This window comes from Vulpes vulpes, chromosome 3 (assembly GCF_048418805.1).
Source record: "Vulpes vulpes isolate BD-2025 chromosome 3, VulVul3, whole genome shotgun sequence".
Lineage (NCBI taxonomy): Eukaryota > Metazoa > Chordata > Mammalia > Carnivora > Canidae > Vulpes > Vulpes vulpes.
Window position 1 is genome coordinate 3,535,710 of NC_132782.1, and position 12,841 is coordinate 3,548,550.

General features: G+C 36.9%; 1 protein-coding gene across 13 annotated transcripts in view; it reads left to right on the forward strand.

Moving 5' to 3' along the window:
* Window positions 1-12,841, forward strand: part of GPD2 (glycerol-3-phosphate dehydrogenase 2) — a 149,112-nt gene that overhangs the window by 62,728 nt on the left and 73,543 nt on the right. For all 13 annotated transcript variants that reach the window (XM_072751549.1, XM_025994241.2, XM_072751545.1 and 10 more), the window contains one exon: window positions 1,958-2,129. In XM_072751549.1, coding sequence (XP_072607650.1) covers window positions 1,958-2,129 — 172 coding nt within the window. The remainder of the gene's footprint in view (window positions 1-1,957; window positions 2,130-12,841) is intronic.

The following is a 12,841-nucleotide window of genomic DNA, read 5'->3' on the forward strand; positions in this document are numbered from 1 at the left end:
AGTATTTCTATAAAACTTACCAAGCAGAAAATGTCAGCATTTTTTTTTTTTTTAATGTGTGAAAATGCTCTGGCAGTTTAGTCACTTGTCAGTCTTATGTCCAAGTCCTATCCATCTGTCATGGGCCAGTTGAATGCTCAAATGAAAGACCCTCCCTCCCTCACCAGAGTGGCCATAGCCTGGTGCTTCTTTGCTTTACTTTGGCACTTGTTCTTTCTACATAGTTTTATATGTTTATATACTGCATGTATATATATATATGTGTGTGTGTGTGTATATATATATACACACACATATATATGTATATAATTCTTTTTCTTCATCTTCTTCTTCTTCCTCCTCTGCCTCTTCTCCTCCTCCTCCTCCTTTGATAAGAGAAGGCAAACCCATGACAGAAAAATGTCACATTCTCCAAAGCCTAGTGGTTACATTTATTTAGGTACCTTAAATGTATATAAATATAAGCATGGGGAAATGGTTATTAGTAGATGATGGGAAGAGTTATATAAAGGAGAATAAGATTTTTGTGGCTTGCAATTGGATTATATAGCCTGAAAATTTATGGCACCTGATTATAATCTTTTGTTTTGATGAGACTTATTAAAATGTGTTTTAAAAGTTTCCTTTTACATGCTATTAAATAAATTATTTAATAACTAATAACAACTATGGTGGTACTTTACAGTTTACCAACTACCCTCATATCCTTCATCCATTCAGACTGAGGACGACTCAGAGATGTAGAGCTAGAGACATCACAGGGGTCTGTCTATCCCATTTTACAAATGAAGAAACTAAGCCCAGGGAGATAATGTGTCAAAAATCACACTGGTAAACAAAAGTGCTGAGTCCTAAGCTAGGACCCTCTGATCCAGGTTCCTTTCAACATCCTCTGTGGCTTCCAGATTTATTTTTATAGAAATCCAGTTGGTCCAACAGTAATGTAATTTAGAGCAAGGAAAATAGAAGTTACATACCTGTGGATAACTCACTGTTAGAGCAACATTAGCCGGTACTATTCACTATAGTGATTAAACCTAGTATTAGCATTTTACTTCCCTATTTTTCTAGGCTTTTGACTCTAACTTCTGACAACTATTTTTTTTAAGGCTAGCATCATTTTTTAGATTAAGGATAATAACTTATATTCTAATGAAAGAAAAAGTAGAAACAAGGAAGGTAATTATCCTTTAGAGGGGCAATAGCTGGCTTTAATTGTTTTATTGTTAAAGCTTTCAAAAATGGAAATAGTGTATATCAAAAATATAAAATCTATAATTTTATATTAAAACATTTAATGGGGAAGCCTCAGACTAAACTCCTTAAAAATATAATTTCTACTGGCTATAGCTGATCATTTAAACAGGACAATTACTTCTGTCAAACAGATTCTTTTTTAATTATATTGGCCTAAACTCATAGACCTCCAAACTCTAGTATCTATTTTTGCCAGAGGAATTAAGGAATGAAGAACATATACTTTTAAGAAATTGCAGAAAGGCATAAAGTGCTTTTTTTCCTCCTCCTTTCAACACTTTTAAATGTTATCTGAATGAATTACTGTTATGGGGTAAAACATTTCCTTCTGTTCTCCTATAACTTGTCTTAGACTAAGTATTTGGGAATTGTTATCCCATGTAGGAAATAGTTGAACTTGGCCATTTATGAAACCAAAACAAGCAGTTGAGATATATTGAACCTGAAACTAGGTGTTCCATGCCTAAATCGTTGTGGCTTATTAAAAACAAAACAAAACGAAACAAAACCTCTAGAATCTTAAGGACTTTTCTTTTCTACAAGATAGTTAGTCTTGTAATTCCATGTGGACGATGGAGTATGGTCTAGCTTTCGTATTGCTTGTCTCCATTACAAACTTCTTGTTTTAGTATAATGTAAAGTGTATTGCATTAGCATTCTACATGAAAAACTGAAAACGGACTTTGGACTTTTACATCAGGTGAACCTGGCCTATGTCGAAGCAGCAGAGTGCGTTTCAGAACCTGTTAACAGGGAGCCGCCTTCCAGAGAAGCTCAGCTACTGACTTTGCAAAACATGTCTGAATTCGATATCCTTGTCATCGGAGGAGGAGCAACAGGATGTGGCTGTGCACTAGATGCTGTCACCAGAGGTGAGTCCCCTTGTGGATAGATGTATTCCAGATAAAGGTCTCATCTCCCCACACCTGGGTCCCCTAGTCAAACATGCAGTGTGCTTTGTATGCTAGTAAAGTCACATTTCTGTTGCATTTCCTGATTTTCCATCCTTTGTGAAGCATTTTCATATTTTTTAAATATAGGCACCTATACAATTTTAAAATTAAACACAGCTTGTATTTTACACTTAAATGAATTTCTTTAAAAAGAAAAGTTTAAGTTTCTATGAATTCATTATTTTGATGTTCCTCCTATTTCTTTCTAATCTCAGAAAGTAAATAACTTTTAATGAAATAAAAATATTTGTATATCATCTGATATCACATTTATGTCAGTGAAAGGTAAAAAAGATTTATTAAAATGAATTAATCTATGAAAATAATTGTTTTTGTTCCTCTATCTCTTAAAAGCATTTTTTTCCAGTGAAATACGGACTTCAGTTTGGGTAACTCGGGTTTATGTGAATTCATGATAGAAAAGACTGTTGCTAACCTGTAGTTCTGTCTCAGGCACCCTATCAGTCAGCATTAATAAAGGCATGATGAAAAAGCTCTTTAAAAATGGAAACATGACATGTAAAGAAAGAAATTTTAATATGGAACACCAGTGCTTTCCCATATGATATATTTAATAAAAATAGTCTGATTTTTACTTGATTGTTATTAGTGTGGAGTTTGTGGTGAAGGGAATCTGAATACATATCCCGGCTCAGCATCTTAATCAGATGTGTATATAGATGTGAACACAGACACACGCACACACACACATGCACTTGGGCAGATAATTTCTGTAAGGTTCCTTGTCTTTCAGATAAGGAAAAAAATCATTCTTTGAATGTTGTGAGGATTAAATGTGAAGTCATGAAGATGACTTAAAAACAATGCTTGTGATATAAAATACAGCTAAATAAATTATAGGTAGTATTTATAGCTACCATTTTTTTTTTTTTTAAATTTTTATTTATTTATGATAGTCATACAGAGAGAGAGAAACAGGCAGAGACACAGGCAGAGGGAGAAGCAGGCCCCGTGCACCGGGAGCCCGATGTGGGATTCGATCCCGGCCCTCCAGGATCGCGCCCTGGGCCAAAGGCAGGCGCCAAACCGCTGCGCCACCCAGGGATCCCTTATAGCTACCATTTTTATTATTACTATTCTTTTTCATTTTAAGTATGCTCCACATCCAACGTGGAGCTTAAACTCATGACCCTGAGATTAAGAGTTGCAAGCTTTATGACCAAGCCAGCCAGGGGCCCCTGTAGCTATCATTATTAACATGAAGGCAAAGACTTTTTTTTTTTAGTACTTTTTAAGAAGATTGTATTTATTTATTTACTTAGGATGGTGTCTCTTTATTTATTTTTACTTTAATATTTTATTTAAATTCAATTTTAGAGAGTATATGTGAGAGCCGGGTTAGGGGGAGGTGGATGGGGAAGGACCCTGAGTGTGGACCCCACATGCGGCTCCATCCCATGACCCTGAGATCACGATCTCAACCGAAATCAAGAGTCAGTGGCTTAACCAGATGAGCCACCCAGGCACCCCTAAGGCAAGAGACTTTTAGAACGAGTTGTCCAGGAAAAGTAATCTTTGTGGTATCCTTAGGTGTACCCAGTTGGGCTGGGCACTGTTGCAAGGAATTTTGACTCTGGATTATTTTAGTTAGTGTATCAGGTTCAGTATTTATTGCAATTTCGTATTCAATGGTAATACATTACATAGAATAATTCTCAGATTAAGTTACTGCCACATCCACCATAGACTTAGTTGCCTTATATACCTGGTAGTTTACTCTTAAGAAATGAATAAATTTGGGGCGCCTGGATGGCTCAGTGGTTGAGCGTCTGCCTTGGACTCTGGTCGTGATCCTGGGGTCCTGGGATCGAGTCCTGTATCAGGCTCCCAGCATGGAGCCTGCTTCTCCCTCTGCCTGTGTCTCTGCCTCTGTGTCATTCATGAATAAATAAATAAAATCTTTTGAAAAAATTAATAAGTTTCACAGGTTTAGACATATGTGGTCAAGAAAGTGCCCTAGATTTACTATGCTAGCATAGGGTCAGCACTGAAGTTTTGATTCACAGAGACTTCACAACTTAGTTCCTTTCTGTCACTTCCAAATAATGGTAAGTCCCAAATATAGGCATTGGAATTTATTCTGTTGTCAGACAGGCCCCAACTTTCATATAACTCCCTGTTTACATCCATGGTTCATAATTTGTGCCACGTTTCCCTCGGACAAATTAAACCAGATGGAAAGAATGGTTATAGTTATGTCAAGGTATCAGAATTCACCTTTCTCCGCTGGAGGCCTGCGGAGGAGAGTGGAAGGGGAGGACATGTTTGTGACTGTAATAGGACATCTCTTTTGGGGCTACCCCTCCCAGGAGGGAGAATTGACCAGGTGGCGATTTTTTGTCCTAGTGAATCACTCCCCCAGTAAGATTCAGAAAAATATATTTTGGTGTTTCTGGTTATGTTTATGTTATGTACTGAAATATATAGCAGCTTCCTCTCCTTTTCCTTTTCCTTTTCCTTTTCCTTTTCCTTTCCTTTTCCTTTTCCTTTCCTTTTTCTTTCCTTTTTCTCTTTCCTTTCTTTTCTTTCTTTCAATTTTAGTTCCACAAATATTCACTGACTGCCTATTGTATGCATGCCAGTATGCAAGATACTAATGAGAACACACACTGGACTGACATAGTTGACACCTCTAAGGTGATCATAGTTCTACTTGTCTGGAGAGACTGAGTTACATGTTGGAGAGTATGTGCCTTCAAAAGATGTATGGGCATTATGGACACAATAAAGCTGAGGGTCATTATATCTGCAGAGAACTGTCAGGAGAGGGAAAGCTGCTGTTTATGTTTAGCATAGGCAAACATTGCTTGGTGAAAGTATTCCCATCTGAGGAGGAACCGCATGGAGTCAGTGTGTGTGGGAGACAGCACGTTTCCATTTGGAGCATCGAGTGTGTATGAGAGAAGCTGGGGTGAGGGGGTGGGGGCGGGACTGGGACACACAAAATAGAAGGAGGTAACTTGATGGTGTAGTAGGATATAAAGAAAGGAGCCAACATGTACAATTGTTTTCTTCCTTCCTGCATCCCTCCCTCCCTCCTTTCTCTCTTTCTTCCTTTCTTTCGAGAGGAACAATTTGAATATTTCTGTGCATGCAGAGGAAAGAGCCTGTACAGGAGGAGAATCTTCATATGCAAATAATAGAAGGCAGCATGTTGAACAAGCATATCAAAGATGTATCTTAGGTTTGGCAGGGAAATAAGGGACATGTCTCAGAGACAAAAGCAAAAGGTAAAGATTCTAAGATATAAAAAAAGGAAGCTTGTGTGAGTACGGCCTATTCTTATACACACAAAAACAAAGAGATGTTCTCCTTATGGATAGGGGTAGGGGACTTCCATGTAGAAAAGATTTAGAACCACCCTATGGAAAATGTGATAGGGAGTTACTTTGCTGTGGTTAGAAAATGTAAGTTTGTTTTCTATGAAGGGTGTGTGTGTGTGTGTGTGTGTTTCCCCGGTATTGCTCAGAGAGGAGGCAGAAAATACACAGTGGGTAGCATGCAGAATGGAGAACTGACTGGATATCAATGATAGAAGGAGAAAATGAGAGAGGATACTTTGAAGGCAGAGGGCTTTGTTTAAATGGAAACCTAGAACTGATTGGGGGAGTTGAGGGGCATTAGAGAGCCAGCTTCCTTCAAAAAATTAGGGTAGGGGATCCCTGGGTGGCACAGCGGTTTGGCGCCTGCCTTTGGCCCAGGGCGCGATCCTGGAGACCCGGGATCGAATCCCACATCGGGCTCCCGGTGCATGGAGCCTGCTTCTCCCTCTGCCTGTGTCTCTGCCTCTCTCTCTCTCTCTCTTTGTGACTATCATAAATAAATAAAAATTAAAAAAAAAATTAGGGTAGGTTGCAGGATTGAGTGCAATGATAATAAGGCAACCAATATTCTTTTGTGCCTTTTCTTCCTTTTCTCCTTTTAAAAAGTCTCACTTTCTAGATTTATATCTTTTTCAAAACGTAGGCGATATCATACTGTAGTCATTACTTTGCAGCGTGTTACTCTCAAATAACAGTATATTTAACCATCTTTACAGGTATAAGGTATTCATTCTTTTAAATGGCTGAAGAATTCATCCCAAGGATGTTCTTGTTAATGATTCTTTAAGTTTCAAGTTTTTTGTTTGTTTGGCTTTGGTTTTGTTTTGTTTTGTTTTTCCTGTTTTAAAGCAAAACTGTTTGTGAGTCAAGCACTGATCTAGCTCTGAGAAGTAGATTAGTAAGATGTCGTTTTGTCCTCCAGAAGATTTTAGTTTGTTAGTCATTGCTGAACAAGTGCATTTTTCTTTCCTTTGGGCAGTGAGCAGGACATTAACTGGTGTGTGAGCCCATGATCAAAGTCATAGGATAGTGATGGTGATGATGGTACGCTGGTGATGATGGCTTTGGGAAGACAGGAGTTTCCAGAGACTGGCTGTTGACCAGTTTGTAACAATTGGCTGAATGTCTTTTTATGTATATGGGGTTTTGTCTGCAGAATATGCCTTATAAAAGGGTTGGATAAACCTCAGTTTGTATTTCTTTTATAACACTGGTATCCCTTGGGGGGTAGGACTTATAATTAAAATGTATAGAGATGCTGAAGTTAATCTGTATTTATCCTTTTACTACAATTTCTGATCATATCAGTAGCCCTCTGAAGTGTGAAATAATCATGGGCATTTGGTTAATGAATTGTGCACTGTTGCTGTTCATTCATGGAATTTGCTCTTTTATTATATTTGATGCTTCACTTAACAACAAATTTTGCTTTCTCTGCGTTTGATATGTTTTTACCAAATTATTCCTGATTGTATCCATTAATCTTTAGTCACATTTGACAAAAATAAATTACTGTGATCTTTTAAAGTTACCAGTAATAATTAGATTTTTCAGGACATCAAAGTTTTGGGGGAACCACTAGATGTTAAAGGGCTTGTATAGAAATGTTTGCACAAGCTTTTTGATGAAATACTATGCCCAAATGCAATTTTGGTAATGGATAAACAAAGACTGTAGAAGGCAAGGAAAAAGTCATGAAGTCTTCCTAATGAACATTTATTTGCATTCTTACCCTCTGCATTTTCTTGGGAATCAATTTTCATTTGTTTCATTTGGGAATATGATTTTATAAACATAATATGCACAATTCTCATCACGTTCTTCTGCAGGTTTCCAGGATCAATAGAAATTGCTTCTCTGTTTAACACTGTGTCCAGTCTCTGGGCAGGAGCCCAGCCTTGACGCGCAGTTCGAGGCAGTCTGCCCCCCGTGAGAGCTGGAATGAGGAAAATCTGATAAATATAATCACCCCCTCAGGGTCCTTCAAGGTGTCTTTTCAGTTCATTTTGTTTTTTTATGTGACTTTACCTCTATGTATCAGGGATCACCTAGGACCCTATTTTTTGGTTTAAAACCAGATTTATAACATTTAACCTTTATGGCTTTTAATTCAAATTCCAGAGAATACTGCCTCTTGCAGGAGGGAAATGTTAGCTGTAGTTCTCTTGTTCCAAAAGGGTATACATACTTTTAGTTTATGAATGGTTTATGTCTGGTACTTCCTCAATTCTCAGTTCCTGCACTCTAACATGGTATAGCCCAGTGATTTAAGGTCACGGGTTATGGAATTAAAATGAAGTGGGATCAAGTCTTGGCTTCATCATTTACTAGCTTTGTGAGCTTCTGCCAAGTGTCATAACCTTATAGAGAGTCTCCAGGTTTTCAGACATAAATGAAAGAGAACAATAAGACTTTTCTGCATAAGTAAAGGTTTATAAAAGGGCAGAGGTGTGTGCATCATAGGAAAAGTACAGAAGAGGGAGAGCCTGGGAAAATAGTGCATTCTGGGAATTAGGAGCCTACACCCTCAACCTCTTCTATTTCCACCCCTCTGTCACCATGACGGCAGAGAAAATCCTATTTTGGGACAGTGGACTTGCAACAGATGAAAGTTTGCTGTTTGCTGAACAGTACTAGTTAGACCAGATTGCAAATTCCTACTAAAATTTGTTGGAAATTTAATGTAATTTTAATTAATATACTGATTGTCTTTGACAAGAGCCAGAGGCAGGACTTGGAAAATTGTGCTAAAGTTTATCTGGAAAAATAAGCCTTGAGACCTATTGGAATGAATTTTGAAAAAGAGTAATGATGAAAGATACAGAGATCTATCGGATATTAAAGTGTATTTTAAAGCTACTTTTATTAAAATAGTTTGCTAAATGAACAATAGAGATAAATGAAACAAAAGAGCCTAGAAATCTAAATACATAAAATTTAGAATATGATAAAGGCAGCATTTCAAATCCTTCATTATTGGTTATTTAATAAGTGGTGTTAGAATATATATATAAATATATACATATATATCTTCCATTTGTCATGTTCCAAGTGAACCAAGGATGTAACAAAAAAACACCATTAAACTATTAGAAGAAAGTGTATGTGAATATTTTTTTAAAAATGGAACAAGAATGGTATTTTGGTATTAAAATGGTATTTTTAAGCAGGACACCAACACTGTCATTTGGAAATTTTACTAAATCTGATTTTAAAAAATTAGAATTTATCTGTGGCAAAAATATAATAAACCTTTGAGACTGGGGAATTATTTATAACTTATCAGACTGGGTTTGTTTCATATTTTTTCAACTTCTCTATATCCTTTCTTTAGTATGTCTATGATAAACAGTGGATACCTAGATTCTTCTGTATTTTTTTTAAGTTTATTCATTTAAGTAATCTCTGTACCCAGCATGGGGCTTGAACTCGTGACCCTAAGATCAGGAGTCCATGCTCTTCCAACTGAGCCAGCCAGGAGCCAGGGGATTTTTTTTTTTTTAATGCTTAATAAAGAGAATCTATCTTTATTTTTTTTATTAAGATTTTTATTTTGATTCCAATTAGAATCTCTCTTTAGGTGAATCTGATCCATTTAAAGATGGATTCTAGTAAGCATAAAAAAAGAATGGAATTTGAATTATTTCCATTTGTTTGGATGCTGTATGAATTTATTTTGTATTTTTTACCTTACATCTTTTATTTTGCCGCTTTTCCTTCTTTCCTTTCTTTCATTCATATGAAATCACGTTTATATAACTCTTTTCCATACCTTAAATTGTACACATAGAGTCCTTTCCACTCTTGAGTCCCATCAGAGACTTTTCTCAGAGCCAAATTGAGGCTCTTACCCTGTGTTGATATTGGGTATTGTACAGATTGATTGCTGAGCCAGCTGATGGTGCTTTGGCTTAGGTGATGCTCTCTGTGTCGGTCTTCCTATATCCTAGATATGTCCCCACAGATAGTCCACAGCCCCGGACAGTGGTCAGCAGAAGCATCTCCACCAGATATTCAGGTACTTAGTCCAGCTTTCTTACCTCTCCTTGCAAGGGAGACTTGTATTCCTCTTGTCCTTCAGGAATTGAATTTTTGGATGCTTTTGCCTATTTCAGACCCAGAGCTCAGCAAGACGGAGGCTTTTGGCCTCCCTACTCCACTCTGAATTTCTGCTGCATTTCTGATCCAAAGTGTGTTTATTTTTGAGTCAACCTTGTTCTTTAAATATACATAGAGATTATTTTCTCTGTGTTTGCAGAAGAAGAGGAGTTCAAAGTTGAACTCATAATGCCATATCGATCTAAATTTTTCTTACAGCAATATATAATAGCAAAAACCTGAGGCCTGGTTTAATAAATTGGGTACATTCCATCATCGAAAAGAGGTTTATATGCATTTTCAGGGAAAAAAATGGCTAAAATGTATTATAAATTGGAAAACAAGTTGTGAAGAATAATGAGTTTTTTAATCGTATTTGTGTTTAAAGCAAAATGGTACACAGGTTGTATACTATCATAAGCATAAAAGTTTCTGGAAATATATATGGGACATTTCTATTGTTAATGTTGTCTACATCTGAATTTTGTAACTAGAAAGCCAGTAGTATATTAGTCTCTCCTTTCATCTGTCTCAGTTGTTTGGATAGTCCTCCTCTCTTTGAAGACCAGCAACTTTTATAATAAAAAAGTAAAAAGAGGAAGCACTAACAGCAACTCCCTTCTTCCCTCATAACTGTATTATTCAATTTAATGTTATAGCTTAATACATTTTTGTGCCTCCATAGTCTGTGTGTACTTAAGGAACACAAAGTGTGTTAAGGATACATTCTACTGTAACGTGACGTCTCCTTTAATAGTTTATCTGTTTCTTAATATAAAAATAGCAATAGATATGAAATAACTAATCCAATATTATATAATTCTGTAAAATGCTAATCTTCATTGTTAGAAAAAAACTAGGCCAACACATACGATTGAGACTGCGAGGATTAACAAGCCAGGTATACTTTGCGCTGTAGAAGAGTTATTTTTTTAGAGATTGATCCTTCATATAAAATGTTCAGCCTTTGGCTTAGTCCCTTGTCTTACTAATGGCATTGGCTTTCTGATATCCAAGGATAAGTGCCCAAAGCTTTTCTACAGAAAGATAAACTTTCCCTTCCTTAAACTGCAGCATTTTTCCTTCATGGGGCATGTGGCTTTAATACATATGCTATGGGGGGATCCCTGGGTGGCGCAGCGGTTTGGCGCCTGCCTTTGGCCCAGGGCGCGATCCTGGAGACCTGGGATCGAATCCCACATCGGGCTCCCGGTGCCTGGAGCCTGCTTCTCCCTCTGCCTGTGTCTCTGCCTCTGCCTCTCTCTCTCTCTCTCTCTCTCTCTCTCTGTGTGACTATCATAAATAAATAAAAATTAAAAAAAAATACATATGCTATGGTACTAATGTACAGAGTATTTAAATTTTTTGATTTGTAGATTACCTTGGTGCCTCTGCTAGGTAATTCACAGGGGTTAATCTCTCCTTTCTGTTTAAAAATATCTAAATAATGCCATATCTGAAAATTTATTCTAATGGAATAATTAAAAATGCAAAGATTTTAAATGAAAATATGTTGCAGTACTATCTGTGATAGTGAAGGTATGAAATAACCCAAATGTTCAAAAATAGGAAATTGAATATAAATCATTGTAAATATTTAGTGTAATACTATTCATACATTAAAAATGAAATTATAGAAAAATATGTATTGACATGGAGAGATGTTTACAATAAATAATGTTAAATGAAAAAAAATGGAATATATCATATGATCCTATTTTTGTAAAAATGTACATATGTGATTATATCCATGCATAGAAAATGTGAACGTTTAAATGTTCACAAATGTCAACTAACTATGGTTATCTCTAAGCGGTGCAATTACAGGAGAGTTTTATTTTGTTCTCTTTACTTCTCTGCATTTATTATATTGAGCATGTTTTCATGCATAATAAGATAATCAGTAAAAGGTATTAAAATATACTTCTGTATCATGTTGTGAAAGTTAAATGTCGTACCATTCTTCCCCTTAGAAGGTAATTATGCCTCCATATTCATTCAACTGTCTTGCGCCACATATTGGTTTAGTTGGAAGTGCTTGGTACCTAGATGTCCTCACTTAGGTCCAAAAAGGCAAAGCTATGGCCCTTGCCATACATTGCTCAGGACACAGTTTGAACTTGGTAGAAGATGGGTTGAAGATGATGGAAAGGAAGATTTCATTTGACTTGAAGGATTTTTTTTTAATTTGTTTATTCATGAGAGACCTAGAGAGAGAGGCAGAGACACAGGCAGAGGGAGAAGCGGGACTCGATTCCAGGACCCCAGGATCACGCCCTGAGCCACAGGCAGATGCTCAACCACTGAGCCACCCACCTATCCCTCATTTGACTTTATTCTTCCGCTGTGGCTAACCTTGTTATTCCACCTCAGATTTCACTCCAAATATTAATACTTCACCACTGTCATGAAATTCCTACTACTGTGAACACCTATTAAAAGCAATCAATAATAAAAATAAATTAATTAAATAACTAAATGTTCTGGTTCATCTCAGCAGTGACAGAGCTCATTGCTTTCCATGAAAAGCAACTGCTAAAAAGAAGAGGGGGGGGGGGAAAGGCTATTCACCATAGAATCTTGGACTAGTTTAGGTGAATTACTGTACATGCACAGAGAGGCCAGCCCCTCACTGCCAGCCCCTGGGGAGCCTGTTCTTTCTATGCTAAGGGAAGATCTTCCCGAACTCCTGAGATCCACAGCCAGCCAGGAGGAGTTGCTTGAAGCCTTGGATACATTATTTTGACGGCCTTCAAACTGAATTATTTTATCTAAGAGCACAACATGTTAGTATTAAATGTCACTTAAAAATACTGTTTGTTCTCTTTAAGACGGTAAAGCAGTACCCTTTTTTCACTGCCTTGCTTTATACTTAAAAGTATCAGAAAATGGAGTTCTTAATTTTGATCAGTAATTTTTGAGGGGAGGAAAATTTTGGAGTTTTGAAAGGTGAAACAGAAAGGAGCACATTAGGTAATGGAACTGTGCAAGATTATAAGGCTTTTTAAAATTTCATTGTCTTTGCTGTGGTCAGTTCATCAGTTAAAAAACATTTATGAGAAACAGATCTTTCTCTTTTTTAAGATTTTATTTATTTATTCATGAGAGACACAGAGAGAGGCAGAGACACAGGCAGAGGGAGAAGCAGGCTCCCTCTGGGGAGCCTGATGTGGGACTCGATCATGGGAC